The following is a 19779-nucleotide window of genomic DNA, read 5'->3' as shown; positions in this document are numbered from 1 at the left end:
GGGGAGACCTTAAGGACTTTAAGTGCAGCATTATCTTGACACTTGTTCCGGGTAATTCTTGTTCAGTGGGTGGAGAAGTGCAAGTAAGGGGAATGGAAAAATCATTAGCACCAAGTTAATGGCTGGTGGAAAAGCTAAGCACTTTTCATATCGTGATAATCTTGTCACTAGATAATCTTTCTTGGGACATTTTTTTGGGGGGCGAGATGAACAAAGTGGAAGGTTTACTATCTGTTCCTAAGATACAACTTAACAAAAAAGTATAACTGAAGAGGAGTTGAATAAATGTCCTTGGAACCTGACTTAAAAGGAATCCTGACCTGCAGGACTGACAGGGCAATTAATTAGCTGGTTGTGCTCCCTGGGTAAGGAATTAAAACTCAGTTACATGGCCAGTAAGGAAATATTGAGGCTCTAGAAAGAAAGGAAATTAGGGTTTAAGCTCATCCTGGACTGCTCCCTCAGCATATTATATGGTGGCAAACAAAATAATTTAACCTGTGTTAAGTGTCTTAATGGCTGGAATGAAAGGGAAAGACTTTTCTAGTTAGGAGACTTGGTGGGGGCTCCTGGGTGGCTTCATTGGTTAAGTGTCTGGCTCTTCTTTTTGGACTAATTCATGATCTCACAGTCATAAGATGGACTTTGTACTGGTCATGGAGCCTGCTTAAGATTCTCTCCCTCTGCCTTTCCCCTGCTTGGCGTGTGTGTGCGCTCTTTCTCTCTAACAACAACAAAAAATAGAAAGGAGACTTGGAGATATCTGGTTGTTTTCTAAAAAATTTCAAAGACCAGTTGGAAGGAGATGGTTAATTGGAGTAATAAACATGGTTGAGGAGCACCTGGGTGGCTCAGTTGGTTAAGCGTCTGCCTTCCGCTCAGGTCCTGATCCCAGGGTCCTGGGATTGAGTCCCACATTGGGCTCACCCTCTGCCTTTTCTTCATCCCCCCCACCCCCAGTCATGCTCTCTTTCTCTTTTTCTGAAATAAATATATTCTTTAAAAAAATGGTTGAAATGGAAACTATTAATTGAAAGAGAAAATCTTCAGACTAATGGACATAATACTTTAAGAGATAGAATTTAAAATTTATACTCCATAAACATTTGCTGATTGTCCTCTTCCCTAAGGGAAATAGATGAAAAGGAAGTACATTATCTAGAGACCTCACTGAGAGCTGTCCTTCTAGCATGTCACACCTCTTCCTCATTTCAGGATTTTTAAGATTGGAAATGAGTTATCTCTTGGGGCAAGTAAGAACCATGTTGCACTGAGGCATATAGACAGAAAATGGGTTTAAGTGAGTCTGTCAGTCTTAGAATGGCATTAATGCCTGAATTACATAGAACAGTAATAGTTGCCAGTGTGTGTTTAGTGTGAAAAGAACTTTGCATTGGACTTAGGTAGTTGCATTTTAATCTTTTTGATAAATAGTATCCATTCTTTATAAAGACAGATAATATCATTCAATGTCAGATTAACATCATTCAATGCTGCAATAAAATAATGTATAAATCACTTAAGATGAAGATAAAATGGTCTCCAGTGCCACCATCCACAGGTAGGAAAGTCTAGATAATGATGCAGACCACAGCCTGACCTCTGAAGTGTTCTGTTTGCCTTGCACAGTATTTTAAAGATGGGAAATTTTTATATAGAAATCTGGTTTCCCAGTTCCTCTTAGAGAAAAAAAGTCATATCACTTCTGAGATATGGGCCTGTATTCTAATATGATAGTAATCAGCTGGATCTGACCCATGACTCACCCCCCCTCCCCAATTCTGTATACCCTCCACTTGGCCAGCCTCCACCATTCCTTACTGCTTTCATATAGCCCATATTACTCGATTTCCCTGTTTAGCTGTACTGATGGTTGAGTAAAGAGACTCCTGACCTGGCCAGCTGTTTGATGCAGAATATCTCAGGAGATACCTCTTGCTCTTGCAAGCTACCTAAAGTCCAGTACTATGTATTTATAAGTGTTATTAAGACAGTGAATGTGAGGAGATGGATGTTAACCAAACTTACTGTGGTAATCATCTCAGTACATACATGTATCAAATCATTATGTTGTATACCTTAAACTAATACAGTGTTGTATGTCAAGTATATGTCATTTAAAACTGAAAAAAAGTTTGGCTATTTTTTTTTTTTTTTGGATCCAACAAAAGTTATATTGAAGTAACTCAATTTTTATTTCTAGGTGCAATGAGCTATTACCAATGTGTCCTTGCGTATTTTGTTCTTTCCTAATAACTTACACAAAGAAATAGTCAAGTGCCCAATCCATCCTCATGATTTTTACAGACATTTAAAAGTTTAAAGATACTAAAATGTACTACGTCAGTTCCATTTCTTTGGGGTTTTGTATACAACAAGTGTTGTACTTCTAAGTTAAAGTAGGTAGGCAGCTATCACCTTGTTCCAGATGTTTTTTTAGCATTTTCTGGCTGCAACAACAATATGCTGGTCTCAGAAAATGCCAGCCGATGAACTTGCATTCTTAGATATGTTACAGCTTTATTGAGTGTTAACACGGGGTCTTGACCTAAAGAATAATCGGTGGCAGAGATCGTAGCTTTCTGGTACTTAGTTGGAAGAATCTCAGTAATTTTTACAAAGTTGAATAATTGTATTGTTTTCCATTACATTAATATTTTGTTTATAAACAGAGTCCCAAAGAAGTAATATCTTTCTGTATTTTCAGTCTCTTATACAAAAGTTTTTATTCAGCTGCTAAAATTGCTTGTAACATTTCATACATTGCAGATTACAGTGTTTTTGTGTTTCAAACTTCCATTGTTACTCTGTATATCGAGTTGCATCTGTTTACTTGACCTTTGATTAAGTTAGATGGCTTTTTTTCAACGTGTGTGTGTAATGACATATTTTTCTTCTTTTTTTAAAAATAGATTTGGACTGAGCAACAAATTTGAATCAGAATTCCCTTCGTCATTAACTGGAAAAGTGAGTGTCATTTACTTAGGTACTATTTATATACTTCAAAAGTAAAGTCTTTTCATAACAAATTATAAAAACAATTATTTTAATGAGACATGCTTATTGACATTAATATTGCAGTGTTGTTATTTCTTAAAATTTTTCTTTAGGTAGCTCCCGAAGAATTTAAAGCCAGCATCAACAGAGTTAACAGTTGTCTTAAGAAGAACCTTCCTGTTAATGTACGTTGGCTACTTTGTGGCTGCCTTTGTTGCTGCTGCACATTAGGTTGCAGTATGTGGCCAGTTATTTGCCTCAGTAAAAGAGTAAGTTGAATTAATATATTTTAATTTAAATTTAGAAGTCGACAAGCAAATCTTGCATTCATCTAGTTTTTATTTTTTTGTATTGAACGAGTCATACCATGCTAAATACTATAAAAAATGGTCTGATCTAGTAGAGGAGTGATAAAGTAAATTATGGTATGTCCACATGCTGTTACATTAAATTTAATTATAAATTTCATTCATAATTTTTATGACCTAGGAAGTTATATAAGAGTAGAAGAGAATACAACATTCTCTCTCTGTATACGTTCATGGTGATATAGCATGGTGTTTGAGAATGCTGGGTTCAGATCTATCAGTTATCTCTGTGACTCTAAGCAGGTTTCCTAACCTCTTTAATCTCTAGTTAATTATCTGTAAAATGGCAGTATTCACCTACCTGCTTGAATAAGATTGTTGTAAGTATAAAATGAAATAGTGTATGTAAAGCTATTAGCAAAATAGCTCAAAGTATCTAATAGATATTGACTAATAGCATTATTACTAATATTTATGGTAGTACCCCTAGAAGAAATAACATGGTTACAGTGTTTATTTCTAGTTGGTAAGATTATGGGGAATTCTGGTTTCTTTTTAAGAAATTTTTTCTTTGTATTTTACAAATTTTCTGAGATGAGTGCATAATGATTCTGTAATCAGAAAAAATGATTTAAAGATTCATAATTTTGATTGTTTATAATGAAAAATTTCCAAGATATGGGTAAAGATATGGCAAGTTGTTATAGATGGAACACGTTACATTTTTGTTAAGGTTTTAAAAAATTGTGGTAACGGTATGTATAAAAATGAAATACTATGAATGATTTGTGTGGCTCCATTTCATTTTATCATCAAATAATGATAGGAAATATGGAAAAGCAAATTCTGTTTGTCTCTTGATTTCTGTAAGTAGTATATTTCTACTGAAAAAAATTTCACTAATACATTTTATAGATAAGGAGATAATGCCTTTGTAGTAGGATTAATTTTGTAATATTTACTTTAATATTCATATTTATTTTTTCTCCAAAAAATATTTCTTCTTTTTTTCCTCCATATTTCTGACCACATCATCTTCAGACCACAAAATTTTTTTTTTCTTTTTTTTTTTAATTTTCAGTTGTCCCTTGAAATTTGCTGCTCTTGGAGTTATAGATACTCTCACTCCCTCCTATTGTTAGGGCATTTTCATCGTTTAAATAACTGCTGTCTTAGGGTGCCTAGACTGGAGAAATATACTTGGTTATATACCTGACAACGATTTATATTCAGAACATGAGAAGGACTCTCAAAACTCAACAGTAAGAAATGACTATTTTAAATGGGCAAAATAGGGGCGCCTGGGTGGCTCAGTGGGTTAAAGCCTCTGCCTTCAGCTCAGGTCATGATCCCAGGGTCCTGGGATCGAGCCCCATGTCGGGCTCTCTGCTCTGCAGGGAGCCTGCTTCCTCCTCTCTCTCTCTCTGCCTGCCTCTCTGCCTACTTGTGATCTTTGTCTGTCAAATAAATAAAATCTTATTAAAAAAAAATTAAAAGATTTAAAAAAATTAAAAAAAATAAATGGGCAAAATAGGGGCACATGGGTAGCTCAGTTGGTTAAACATCTGCCTTTGGCTCAGGTCCTGGTCTTGGGGTCCTGGGATCGAGCCCTGAGTTGTGCTCCCTGCTCAGCGGGGAGCCTGCTTCTCACCTCTCCTTGTGCCTCTCCCCTCTACTTGTGCTCTCCTCTTTCAAGAAAATAGATAAAATCTTAAAAAAAAAAAAAAGGTGACTTCTGTATCCCTTGGTTATTACTTAACCTGAGGAATCAGAAGAATCTTATTTTAGAAATCTGTGTGATCTAGTTTTTTTTGAGGCTTTGAGATCCTTTTTTTGTTTGTTTGAAGATTTATGTATTTGTTTATTTAGAGAGCTAGCAGGGGGAAGGGTAGAGAGAGAGAGAATCTCAAGCAGACTCCCTGCTAAGGGCAAATCCCAGCATGGGGCTTGATTCCACAACCCTGAGATCACCACCTGGGTCGAAATCAAGAGTCTGATGCTTAACTGACTGAGCCAGCCAGACGCTCCTGTTTTTTACTTTCTAAATGAGAAAACAAGATATTGCAATATGTGCACAACATAGGATTTAGAAAACAAAACTTAACTTTCTATTCCTCTGTAAGCATTTTTAGCAACATAAGATCACTTTTCAGATGATTTCATTGAATTCCTTTTTATTTGAATCGTAGGTTAGATTGATTTTTTTAGGCTATCCTCTATAGTTTCGGAAAGCACATTTCATTTAACAGTGTAGTATTCAGTCTGTGGTCTCTCTTTGTATGTATATAATTAAAATTTATGTGGACTTTACTATCTAGTGAATGCAAACAAATAATGATTATTGTTAAATAAAAAGCTGTGCATTTCCGTGTCTTGGGTGTAAACTATTATATACCCATGGAGAGAGTGACATTTCATGCATGTATGAAGGTGTTAGTTACCCTGTGAAAAGTAGTGCTGTGTACAGTGGGAGCAGGATAATTTAGAGCAGGAATTTTTAACTTTCTTTTTGTCGTGAGTCCTTTTGGTGTTCGAGGGATGCCTATGAACCCTCTCTTAAATAATGTTTTATTTGTATTTTAAAAGGTTTAATGTATTTTATTTATTTATTTTTTAAGATTTAATTTATTTATTTGGCATAGAGATTACAAGTAGGCAGAGGCAGGCAGAGAGAGAGGAGGAAGCAGGCTTACCACTGAGCTGAGAGGAGAGCCCGATGCGGGGCTTGATCCCAGGACTCTGAGACCATGACTTGAGCTGCAGGCAGAGGCTTAACCCGCTGAGCCATCCAGGTGCCCCAAAATGTTTAATGTATTTTAAATGTGTTAAATGAAATCCACAAGATTACAAAAGAAGCCAGTTATATGAAATAAAGTTAATCAAAGTACTAAAACCCCTCAATTAGGGGCGCCTGGGTGGCTCAGTCGGTTAAGTATCTGCCTTCAGCTTGGGTCATGATCTTAGGGTCCTGGGATCGAGCCCCACCTGTGGCTCCCTGCTTAGCAAGGAGTTTGCTTCTCCTTTCCCTCTGTGCTCTCTCTCTCCCTTTCTTGCTTTCTCTCAAATAAAATCTTAAAAATAAGACCCTCTCAAATATATTATTTATAAATGTTTATTAATGCATACAAAATAAGATAGCAGAGAATCTATGGTAATATGATGTGATAGGAAGTGATAGAGATAGAGGTCCAGTTTTTTCTACCACAGTTAGCTGCATACATTCATAACCTAAGGAAACTATACTACATTCCAGTTAGAGGTTAGTAAAAATGAAGATGAATTTTTGTTTCATCCACTTTCATAGATTCCTAGAATTTTATCTAGGTATTGCATGTTAAGAGTAGGAACCCTTGACTGAGAGGTACTAGTATAAATAAATTTGGCTAAAACCCTGCCTGATCATTAGCCTCTGAACTGTTCCTTTTTCCTCATTTGTGATGTGGAGTATGGTTAGAATTGTCTCAGAGTCTTAAGACAAATCAGGACCGAAAGCATACTTTATATGCAGATCAGCATTTTCACCTTCATGACATTATTCAGGAATTTGGGTAACTAGATTTCTGCCTTAATTTTGAAATCCATCTCCCAACTGAGTGTCCCTTTTTATGAACTGATCCTGTTCTGGAGACATTGTTTTTAAATCTGTATTATTATTATTGTTCCTTCCAAATTACCTTTCCTTTTTTAAAAAATTGCCATAAACTATTTTTAAAAATTATTTACCATAAAGCAAAATCCATTCTTTTTGGTATATAATTTTATGCTTTTTGACAAATGCATATAGTTGTGTAAAACCACAACCAAGATGTATTACTAATCTCTCCAAAAAAAACTGTACTGTCCCTTTGTAGTCATACCCTTTTCAGCTCTTAAACCCTGACAACCACCGATCTATTTGCTTTCCTTACAGTTTTGCCTTTTCCAGTTTGTTATATAGATGGAATTATACAGTATATATAGCCTTTTGAGTCTAGCTTTTTTTTTTTTTTTTTGTCCTGAAAGTCCTTTATAGGAATCTACTTGAAGATAAAACTCATTTTACAAGAGAATTAAAACAATTATAAATGACAAAAACTCAGAATGGATATAGTTAGAGTTGATGAGGAGAGTTTACAATTTAGCTGCAAGGAAATCAGGTTACAATTTCTGTGACACATAACATTTCCATAATTACAGTATCAAGCGGTGATCTCTCAAAACATTAAAACTTTAGGAAGTGCGTAGAATCTCTAGAATAGTTATAGTATTTTCCCAAATGTAATCCAAGGTTTATCATTGGTTCAGTAGTACTTCATGAGCAACTTCACATACCAAGGAAAAGCCTGAGTTAAAGAGATTTACGATTTAAATCTTGTCAACATTTGCTAAGATCTTAGAAAGTTTTGAAGCACATGCCTAAATATAATTAGGGATGTTAAACACCTGATAAAACATAGAAACTCGTTTTTCTGGGCAGGCAAAGAGAAAACCATTTACATTTTCTTAACAGCAGATCAATTGATCTAAGAAAACATTGTCCTTTTGAACAGAGAATTCCAGTCTTGTACCAATGTACCTTTAAAACCTATTCATTTCAATCTTAATCCATTCTTGACCATAGCTAAAATTCCTTTTCTGAAGATTTCCCTTCACAAACCTTCTACAACTTTCCTTTGCATTCAGGTTTTGTCCCAAGCCATTTCCTTCTAAACAACCATCTCATTTAGGACAAAATTACCTTTCTTTACCTTCAACAAAATGTATTCCCATTCCTTAAATCTTTCTTACATATCTCCTACTTTCCTACATACAGAGTTTCCCTTCATTTCCATCAGTCTTAGTTACACTAAGCAGAACTTTGTATTCTTAGAAACACCTTTAGTTATTAACCAATTGTGAACTGTTACAACAGAATTCTTCAGGTGGCAATTTATGAATCAGTTAAGTGGCAAACAAGTTTACCAACAGATTTAAATACTCTTAGTTTCTTTGCAGTAAGAAGTCAAAAGCACAAACCTACATTCAGTAATTAACGACGTAGCATTTTATCCTGTTTGGTTAAGACCTAGATGTCCACAATTTAATTCCATTTGTCATCCAAGCAAAACTTAAAAAACTTTCAGGTTACCAAAGACTTTGAAAGCTACTTCAGCAATTACCCATTAGAACTTTGAGACAGACAATTAACCATCAGTTTAGTCATTTCTTTGCTAACAAATTTTAATAACACAAGCTTATTTAACCTTCAGTAAACTTCCAAGTTTCACATTTACTGCTGATAACTTAAAAGACACGTCTTTCTTAATTAAACCAACAAATTTAACTTAGTTCCAATAGCGATTTACATTCCACCTGGGCCCACTCCAATTTGAATGTTTACCTGAGACATGCGTGGGAAGATCTGGAGTGGGGGTGTTCTTCTTGCTCCTTGACAGTGAAGAGAGAAGGAGCCGTGGTGCATGATCTAGAGGCTAGTCAAGCAGGCTGCACGCACCTTGGTGCAGAAACAGAAGGGGAAAACAGAGGAAACAAAGTGCTGCCACGAGGCAGAGAAGGGATTCCCGGTTTCAGAGCTCATAAGCCCCAACAGAGGAGCAGATGCCATGCTTTCCCACCAGCCAGGGGGGAGGGGTTAGGCAGTCCAAGTCAGGCCAGAGAACACAGGGAAACTTCCCCGAAACAAAGATAGTTTCGGCAGCTGCTTGGGAATATTCCTTATAGTCTCTGTCTCGAGTTAGACTAACCCCAGTTGGCTCCAGTTATAGCCATTAACACGGGAAGGGAGTGAGGGAGAAGCCCCCACATCTATTAGGAGAAACAGAGAGAAATAAAGCCAGAGTCCACTTTGCTAGGGATGGCCCAGCAACCTGGGTTTACTAGAAGAAGGCTTATTTACGTAATTACCATCCAATATGTCAGGAGAAAGTTTACTAGCTGACTCATTTGGGCAAACACATTCCGCAAAAGCCCCTTAGTCTGGGGTCCTGGTGCAGAGCAATGAAGGCCTAGGTATGAGCAGTGAAGGTATCCTAGGTCCATTTGCCCTGTTTCCTGCAGAGGAGATCTAACTGATAGATCCCACTGAGGCCATGCAGTGTTACAGGAGCTCAGTCCTTTCCTAAGTTTTGCAATCCAAATTATTTCCAGTGGGTTAAAAGGCACCCCAAGGTAGAGTCCTTGGGAACTGAAGAAGCCTACTGAGGCCATGCTTCCAGAAAAGTAATGAAGGTCCATTACCAAATCCCCCCTGACTCCTGGGTAGCGTCCCATGCAGGATATGTCAGAGGTTCCTGTGTGTTAAAAGCGACCAGAGGCGTCCCTCAAGATATCGCTATTGATCACCATCCTGCCTTCCCTGGGAAGACATTTCTGCCATAAAAGGCCCTGGAGGGGTGCCGGCGTCCCTCCACTACCCCATCGCATCCTAGGCTACTGATGGGTGCCTGGTGAATGGACTAAAATGCTTGTGCCATGCCATTGTATGTCCTGAAGACTGCATACTGTTTTGCCATATTAACCCATGGAAATGCTAGAGAAGTTTTGGCAAGGGGAAATTACTCAATTTCATAGCTTTAGGCGGTTTGCAGAAGACACTGATGAGAAACAGTAAAGATTGAAATCCATCATGGTCTATGCGACATTCCAACACATGTGGTCCTTGCAGCCAACTTCCCTAGGAAACGGTCCCCGGTTGCGTTTTAATTCAACCGGGTACTGGTTTCGGCCGGCTCCCAGTGGAGGTCTCGCGGCCAGAAGTGGCTAGACCGGGCATGTGGAGGGGATCACATTAGATCAATCAGGAGGAAACCTCACACGGGAGTCTTAAGATTGGCAGCCGTCCTGGTGACTTAGGTGGCTGTCCCGTGCCCAAGAGAAACAACTTTCTATAAGAACAGGAATAAAGAGAGGCCATCAAGTTTCTGAGTCTTATTGCCATTCCGGCCAGGGTACTAGCTTACAGCCAAAAGGCAGATGCTCTCCTCCCTGTGGAGTAGCCACGGGCTAGAGGATTACAGCCTGAGCAATTGACATGTAAGTGTTCCAATAAGACCATACTCCTTGAAAAAGCCCTGGAATGAGAGTAAAGGAAAAGGAGAGAAAGTACTCACCAATTTTGCACCGAAGCTCAGAGTCCAAATGTAAAGTCTCACAGCCCCACGCTGGGCGCCATATGATGAAGTTCTAGAACCTAGGTGAGGTTTGGTGGGCTGAGGTCCGGAGCCGATGACCAAGAAAGAATTCTTGAGACATCTTTGGTGCAAAATGGTGGTTTATTAAAGCACGGGGACAGGACCCGTGGGCAGGAAGAGCTGCTGCCGCCCGAGTCTAGCTTTTTTTTTTAAATCTAGCTAGTGCATTTGAGATTCATCTATTTTGTTGCATGTATCAATAGTTTATTCTCTCTCTCTCTTTTTTTTTTTTTTGGTCTGAATAGTATTCCATTGTATGGATGTGTTATAACTTGTTTATCCACTCACTAACTGAAGGACATTGGGTGGTTCCCAATTTTGGTGATTTTGAATAAAGATGGTATAAATGGGGCTATAATAATAATCTTTGAATAAAGATGCTATAAAGGGGGCACCTGTATGGCTCAGTTGTTAGGGATCTGCTTTTGGCTCGGGTTGTGGTCCCAGGGTCCTGGGACCGAGCCCCACGTCGGACTCCCTGCTCAGCTGGGGGGCCTGCGTTTCCCTCTCTGCCTGCTGCTCCCCCTACTTGTACTTGCTCTCTGTGTCAAATAAATACACAAATAAAATCTTAAAGAAAAAAAAAAGGTGCTATAAATGTTCACATGTATGTTTTTCTGTGAACATAAGTTTTTTGCTTTTAGGAGTCAGGTTGTTGGATCCTATAGTAACTGTATGGTTAATTTTCTAAGAAATTACCAAATTATTTTCCCAAGTGGCTTTCCAGCCAACAGTGTCTGAGAGTGACAGTTGTTCAGCATCTTTGCCAGGACTTGGTATTGTTAGTTTAAGAAATTTTAGTCATTCTGATAGATTTGGTGGCATCTCATTCTGGTTTTAATTTACATTACCCTCATGACTAATGGTATTGAGCACTTTGCCATTTGTAAAACCTCTTTGTTAAAGTGTTTATTCAAATATATTCCCTTTTTTTTTTTTAAGATTTTATTTATTAGAGAGAGAGAGCGAGAGAGCGAGCGAGCACAAGCAGGGGAGTGGCAAGCAGAGGGAGAGGGAAAAGCAGGCTCTCTGCCAAGCAGAGCCTGAGGCGGGGCTCGATCCCAGCACCCCAAGAACATGATCTGGGCCGAAGGCAGATGCCCAACCGACTGAGCCACCCAGGCGCCCCTATTTTGCCCATTTAAAATAGTTATTTCTTACTGTTGAGTTTTAGAGTCCTTTTCGTGTTCTGAATATAAATCTGTTGTCAGGTATATAACCAAGTATATTTTTCCAGTCTGTAGCTTGTCTTTTTATTCTCATAATGTCGTTGGCAGAGCACAGTTTGATTTTGATGAGGTGTGATCTATCAGTTTTTAAAAAATAGATTCTGTGTTTGGTGTTATATCTAAGGATTCTTTGCCTAAACCAAGGTCACACACTTTTTCTCCTATGATCTCTTCTGCATTTTACTTTCAGCTCTGTGACCCATTTTGAGTCAGTTTTTTGTATACTTGAGAGGCACAAGTTAAAGTTCATTTTTTCTGTAGATGACTATGGGTTATTTAGCACCATGTGTTGAAAAGACTGTTTTCTTCTCTCATTAAATTACCATTGGATGTTGACAAAAGTCAGTCAACCATATTTATGTAGATGTGTTTCTGAACTCTGTTTTATTGATCTCCATGTGTGTCTCTTGATTTTAATACCATATGGTCGTCTTTACTGTAGCTATATAGTAAGTCTTGAAATCACGAAGCGTGTATTCCAAACCTGTTCTTATTTTTCAGGATTGTTTTGTCTATTCTAATTTGTTTGCCTTTCCATGTAAATTTTAGAATCAGCACACCAGTACTATGTCTAAAAATTTTTTTTTGATTAGGATTGAATCTACAGACCAGTTTTTTGGGAAAATTGACATCTTAAGTCTTCCACATGGCATATCTCTTCAGTTATTTAGGTTTCTTTGATTTTTTTCATCAGTGTTTTGTAGTATTTCCTTTAGGATACAGATCATGCACATATTTTATTAGCTTTATATGTATGTATTTCTTTGTGCATAGGGCTTTTGTTAATGGTAATGGTATTTTTAAAATTTTGATTTCCAGTTCATTGCTTGTACATAACAAGTACAATTGATTTTTACATATTAACTTTGTGTTCCGTGACCTTTCCAAATTCACTAATTAAATTCCAGAATGCTTTTGTAGATGCCACAGGATCTTCTATGTAAATAATAACCATGTTGCCTGAGAATAGTGATAGTTCTATTTCTTAGTTTCTAATCTGCATACCTTTTATTTATTTTTCTCTTTTTTTTCCACTGGGCAAGACTTCCAGTAAAATATTGAATAGGAGTGATGAGAGTGGACTCTGCTTCATTCCTGATTTTCTCTGTTGTTTTCTGTTTAGAAAAACTTAATTGACTTTTTTGCTCTTATTTTTATTATTTCTTCTTGATTTGGATTTCATTTACTGTTTCTTAGTTTCCTTAAACTCATTGAAGAGGATATTGATGTGAGAGTTTTCTTTTTTATATGCTGGTATAAGCATAGAAAGCTAAAATTTTTCTCTAAAGCACTGCTTTGACTGCATTCTATATTTTATTTTCATTCAGTTCAAAACATGTTATGATTTTCCCTTTTTTAAAGATTTTATTTATTTATTTGACAGATAGATCACAAGTAGGCAGAGAGGCAGGCAGAGAGAGAGAGAGAGGGCAAAGCAGGCTCCCCTCTGAGCAAAGAGCCCAATGTGGGGCTCGATCCCAGGACCCTGGGATCATGACCTGAGCCGAAGGCAGAGGATTGACCCACTGAGCCACCCAGGCGCCCCTGCTGTATTCTTGTCCACATTTAGTATGGATAGTCTTGTTAATTTTAGTCATCCTAATAGGAGTGTAGTGTTATCATTATGGTTTTAGTTTGTATTTCCTTAATAATAAATGACGTTGCACATCTTTTCATGTTTATGTAACATTTGTGAATGTTCTTTGTTGAAGTGTTCCAACTTTTTTGCTTTTTTTTGTTACTGAGTTCTTTCTTTATTGTTGAATTTTGAGACTTGTCTATATATTATGAGTACAAGTATATACTTTAAAAGATTTATTCCAATTAGTGGTTTGACTTTTTATCCCCTAACAGTCTTTTCGAAAGCAGAAATTTCTAATTTTAATAAAATCCAATTGGTCCATTTGCTCTTTTATGGATTGTGCTGTTAGTGTTATACCTAATAGCTCTTCCTCTGCCTAACTACAGAGATTTTATTCCTGTGTTTCTGCCATAATTTTTATAGTTTCAGGTTTTGCTTTTAGGCCCAAGATTCATTTTGAGTTAAAATTTTTGTATGGTACAGTGTTATCAATGGAAGGATTGAAGTTAAAAATTTGTGTGTGTATGCATGTATAGAAATCCAGTTGTTCATTCACATTTGTTATAAAGGCTATTCTTTCTTCACTGACTTGCCTTTGTACTTCTGTTGCAAAACAGATACACACACACACACACACACACACACACACACACATATATTTCTTAGCTCTGTTCTGTTCTTTTGATGTGTTTGTTTATTTTGATGCCCGTACCACACTGTCTCTTGAGTTGTAGCTTTGTAATTACATCTTATAATTGGGTAGTGTTAGTTCCCCAACTTTGTCCTACCTTCCCAGTTTTGCTTTTTACATTGTATTCCATATGGATTTTACAATCAGTTTGTCAGTTTCTACAAAGGAAATCCTGTTGGAGTCTTAGTTTGGATTGCATTGAATCATGCGTCAATTTTGAGATACTGATAACTTAAAAATATTTAGTCTTTTGACCAGGAAACAGTGTCTCACTCAATTTACTTAAGTCTTTAACATTCTTTTCTGAACAATGTTTTAAATTTGAGTGGACATGTCTTGCATATCTTGTATAGATTTATTCAAGTATTATTTTTTATGCTCTTTCAAATGGTATGTATTTTTATTTATTATTTATTTTTAAATTAAAAAAAAAGATTTTACTTATTTATCTTGACAGAGAGTGGGAGAGAGCACAAGCAGAGGGAGTGGCAGGCAGAGGAGAGGGAAAGGGAGAAGCAGGTTCCCAGTTGAGCAGGGAGCCTGATGTGGGGCTCAACCCTGGAACCCTGGGATCATGACCTTTTTAGCTGAAGTCGGATGGTTAACCGACTAAGCCACCCAGGCAACCCTATTTTTAAATTTTTAAATTAAGTTTTAATTCCAGTGTAGTTAATATATCGTATTTATTAGTTTCAGTGGTGAGGAGTATCTTTTCATGTGTCTGTTGGCCATCTCTGTGTATGTATTCTTCAGAGAAATGTCTGTTCATGTCTTCTGCCCATTTTCTAATTGGAATATTTGCTTTTTGAGTATTGAACTGTTTATGTTTTTGATATATGTTGGGTATTATCCCCTTATTGACTATGTCATGTGCAAATATCTTCTCCCACTTAGTATGTTAGTATGTTGCCTATTAGTTTTGTTGATTGTTTCCTTCACTGCACAGAAGCTTTTTATGTTAATGTAGTCCTGATAGTTTATTTTTGCTTTTATTTCCCTTGCCTCAGAAGATGTAGATAGAAAAATGTTGCTATAGCCAGAGAAATTACTTCTGTGCTCTCTTCTAGGATTTTTATGGTTTCAGGTCTTATATTTAGGTCTTTAATCCATTTCAAGTTTATATTTTTGTGTATGGTGGAAGAAAGTAGTAGTTTCATTCTTTTGCATGTAGCCATCTAGTTTTCCAACATCATTTATTGAAAAGACTGTCTTTTTTCTATTGTATATCCTTTTCTTCTTTGTTGAAGATTAATTGATCATATAATAGTAGGTTTATTTCTGGATATTCTCTTCTCTTCTGTTGATCTGTGTGTTGTTTTGAGCCAGTACCACACTGTCTTGATCACTACAGCATTATAGACTTGAAGTCTGAAATTGTGTAGTGTATATTTTTAAAATTTCAGTTATTTTTTTCTTGCCAAGTGTTTAGTTTTGCTAAACGCACCTTTTCCATTAACTTATTTGTGGAGTATTGAATTGAATTTCTTTATAGACAATCATATCATCTGCAATGAAGACAGTATTGCTTTTCTTTGTAATAGAGATGCTTTTTTTTTTTTGCTTTTCTTTATTGGAGTGACTAGAATCTCCAGAAAAACATTGATTAGAAGTAGTGAGGATAGATATTCTTACTTTGCTCCTGATCCAGAAGAAATGAATTTACACTTTCTTCATTTCAGATCTTAATTGCAGGGTTTTGGGTTTGTTTGTTTGTTTTAAAGATTTTATTTATTTACTTGACAGACAGAGATCACAAGTAGGCAGAGAGGCAGGCAGAGAGAGAGGAGGAAGCAGGGTCCCTGTGGAGCAGAGAGCCCAATGTGGGGCTCGATCCCAGGATCCTGGGATCATAACCTGAGCCGAAAGCAGAGGCTTTAACCCACTGAGCCACCCAGGTGCCCCAATTGTAAGGTTTTTAAAAATTTAATGATTTTATTAATTTATTTGAGAAAGAGTGCACACAAGTGGGGGAAGGGGCAGAGGGAGAAGGAGAAGCAGACCCCACTGAGCAGGGAGCCCTAGGTGGGACTCGATCTCAGGACTCTGGGATCATGACCTGAGCCCAAGGCAGATGCTTAATTAACTGAGCCACCTAGGTGCCCCATTTGTAGGGCTTTTGTAAATGTTTTTTCTTATCAGCTTGAGGAAGTTTTATTGCACTAATTTGCAGAAAGTTTTTATTCGGAACACATGTTGGATTTTGTCAAATGCCTTTTTCCTCTTTAGGAAGATTTTTAAATTAGGAATATGTTGAATTACATTTATTGATGTTAAACCAACCTTATATTCCTGGGATGAACCCAATTGGCTGGTTATATCTATTTCTCTTTTTATATTTCTTCTGGATTTGACAGAATACAACTTTGTTTAGAAGTTTTACATCTAGGGGCTCCTGGCTGGCTCAGTTGGTGGAGTATGTAACTCTTGATCTCAGGGTCATGAGTTCAAGCCTCACATTGGTGTGGAGCCTACTTTAAATAAATAAACTAGTTTAAAAAATTTTTACATCTATGATCATGAAGGATACTTTCCTATAGTCTTTTCTTGTAGTATCTTATTTCAGCATCAGGGTAATGATAGCCTCATAAAATGAGTTGGGAAGTGTTCTTTCCTCTTCATTTTCCTGGAAGAGTTTGTGCAGAATATGCATGGTTTCATCTTTAAATTTTGGAAGAATTCACCGATGAAACCATTTGGGCCTGGAAGTTTTTTGTTAGAAGAGTTTAAGCTACAAATTCAATTTCTTAAATAGATACGGGACTTTTCAGGACATCTTTTTTATCTGGGTTAAGCTTCATAGTTTCTGTTTCTTAAGGGAATTGTCCATTATATCATAGTTGTTTATAATAGGCATAATATTTACTAATTACCTTTTTAACCTTTTGTAAAATCTCTAGTGATAATTACTTTTCTTATTCCTAAAATTTTTAATTTATCCCTTGTCTTCCTTTTTTTTTTTCCTGGCCAGTTTGGCTAGAGGTTTATCAATTTTATTAATTGACTCAGAGACCAGTTTTTGGTTTCATTATCTATTCTTTTGATTCTGTCTTATATTTAGTTGGTTTTTAGTTTGACTTTTATTATTTCTTTCTTTGAGCTTAGTTGTTTTTTGTTTTTTTTTTTTTTTCCTAGTTTCTTAAGGTGGGAACAAAGGTCATTAGTTTGAGACTTTCTTCTGGTGTTTAGTATTACAAATTTCCTTCCTAATTTATGCATTCATTGTATTGCCCAAATTTTCATATGTTGTGTTTTAATTTTCATTGAGTTCATTTTACTTTTATATTTCTCTTTTGATTTCTTCTTTGACCATTGCATTATTTAGAAATATTTTATTTAGGCTTTAGATATTTTGGGGACTTCATAGAGATTTTTTTTTACTGATTTTTAATTTAATTTGTAATAAAAAACTAACAGTTTGGTTATATAACACTTTGTTTTGAATCCCTATAAATTTATTAAGGATTGTTTTATTCCAAAATGTGAGCTATCTTGATAAATTAATTGATTATTGTGCACTTGAAAAGAATATGTGTTTATCTATTACTGGAGGGAATATTTTATAAATGTCAGTTAAGTTTGTTGATATGTTTAGATCATCTGTATTCTTACTGATTTTCTGACTGTTCTATCAGTTAACAAGAGAGTAGTATTACAGTCTCTGACTATATGTGATTGTGGATTTATCTATTATAGTTTTTGTTTTATGTACTGTGACGCTGTAATTAGGTACATAAACTTTCAGGTTTTGTATCTACTTTGTGGGTTGACCTCTTTATCATCGTGAAATTGACCTTATTTATCTTCACTATTTTTTTTTAAAAACTACGTTGATATTAATTTAGCCATTTCTACTTTCGTTTTATTAATATTCGTGTGGCATATATTTTTTCAATTTTTTTGCCTTTAACTTATTTGTGCCCCCCTATTTAAAGTTCATTTCTTGTGTGCCTGGGTGGCTCAGTTGGTTAAACATCTGCCTTCAGCTCAGGTCATGATCTCAGGGTTTTGGGATTGAGTCCCACACCAGGCTCTCTGCTCAGGGTGAGTCTGCTTCTCCCTCTCCCTTTCCCTTTGTGCTCTCTCTCAAATAAATAAATAAATAAATAAAATCTTTAAGAAAACAAATAAAGTTCATTTCTTGGGATGCTTGGGTGGCTGAGTGGGTTAAGCATCAGCTCAGGTCTTGATCTCAGGGTCGTGACTTCAAGCCTGGTTTTGGACTCTACACTGACCATGGAGCCAACTTAAAAATAAATAAAGTAAGTTAATTTCTTATGGGCAGTGTTGATTCTTGCTTTTTCAAAAATTCAATCTGTCAGTCTCTGCCTTTTAGGGATTTTGGACCATTCACATTTGTTGTGACTAGTGATAAGGCCAATTTAAAATTTCATTTTACTATTTTTTTCTATATCAATTTTTTAGTTTCCATTTTCATTTTCTGCCTTTATATTTTTCCAAGTAATAAGTTATTGAGGTGAAATTCACATAACATAAATTAACCATTATAAAGTGGATGACTTAGTAGCATTTAGTACATTCACAGTATTGTATAATTATCATCTCTACCTAGTTCCAAAGCATTTCCATCACTCCAAAGTAGAACTCCTTACCTTTTAAGCAATTTCTCTTCATTGCCTTCTCCCTCCAGCCCTGGCACCCATCATTTTTGTGTTTTGTCTCTGTGGATTTATCCGTTCTGGATATTTCATATAAATGGAAAAGTGTGACGTTTTGTGTCTGTCTTCTTTTACTTAGGATAATGTTTTTGAGGTTCATCCATGTGTCAATACTTTCTTCTTTTTTTATGGCTAAATAATATTTCATTTTATGTATATACCGTGATTAGTTTATCCATTCATCCATTAATGGACATTTAGACTACTTTCACCCAAAAGTGATTAGTGCTTCTATTAACATGGGTGAACATGTATTTGATATCTGTTTCCAGTTCTTTTGGGTGTATACCAATAAGTGTGGGATCATAAGGTACTTGTATGTTTAACTTCTTTTTATTCTATATGTATATTTTATAAAGTTGTTTTAAAGATTATTTATTTGAGAGAGACAGTGAGATAGAGCACCAGTAGGGAGGACAGAGAGAAGCAGGTTCTCTGCTGAGTGGGGAGCCCAACATGGGGCTCAATCCCAGGACCCTGAGACCATGACCTGAAGCGAAGGCATACTCTTAACTAGTTGAGCCACCCAGGTGCCCCATTATTTTATCTTATTTTTTTTTTAGAGAGGGGTGGAGAAGGGTAGAGGGAGAGTGAGAGGGAAAATCTTAAGTAGGCTCCATGCCCAGTGTGGAGCCCCAGACAGAAGTCAGTCTCAAGACCCTGAGATGATGACCTGAACTGAAATCAAGAGTCAAACACTTAGCAACTGTGTCACCCAGGCTTCCCTTTATGTTTAACTTCTTGGGGTAACCAAAGGAGGGTTTAATCTAGGGCTAATTATTCCCTACCAGGGAGGCAAGACTATCGTGGATACTTTTCTTCTCCTCTTTTTTTTTAATTTTTAAAAGATATTATTTATTTATTTTAGAGAGAGAGTGCAAACAGGGGTGGTGGGTGGGGAGGGGATGAGCAGACTCCCTACTGAGCATGAAGCCCAATACCAGGCTCAATGTCAGGCCAATCTCAGGACCCTGAGACCACGTCCTGAGGTGAAATGAAGAGTCTACTCCAATGACTGAGCCACACAGGCGCCCCTATCCTGGATAGTCATCTTAATTGTCTATGGATTGTGACATTTCCTAGTGTGACTGATATGTGAGACAATTTTGCTGCATCTTGGTAAGCTT

At 36.6% G+C, this 19779-nt stretch overlaps 1 protein-coding gene across 2 annotated transcripts in view; it reads left to right on the top strand.

Moving 5' to 3' along the window:
• CHIC2 (cysteine rich hydrophobic domain 2) overlaps positions 1–19779 on the top strand; it is a 66103-nt gene that overhangs the window by 20608 nt on the left and 25716 nt on the right. The window contains exons 2-3 of one of the 2 annotated variants that reach the window (XM_045079767.1): positions 2913–2967; positions 3111–3182. In XM_045079767.1, coding sequence (XP_044935702.1) covers positions 2913–2967; positions 3111–3182 — 127 coding nt within the window. Of the gene's footprint in view, positions 1–2912; positions 2968–3110; positions 3267–19779 lie in introns of both variants that reach the window. The other variant, XM_004764964.2, reaches the window with a different exon arrangement.

This window comes from Mustela putorius, unplaced genomic scaffold (assembly GCF_011764305.1).
Source record: "Mustela putorius furo isolate JIRA1106 unplaced genomic scaffold, ASM1176430v1.1 tig00000430_pilon_pilon_pilon, whole genome shotgun sequence".
NCBI classification, from domain to species: Eukaryota; Metazoa; Chordata; class Mammalia; order Carnivora; family Mustelidae; genus Mustela; species Mustela putorius.
The sequence above is the reverse complement of the archived record's forward strand: the minus strand, read 5'-3'. Positions and strand labels throughout refer to the sequence as shown.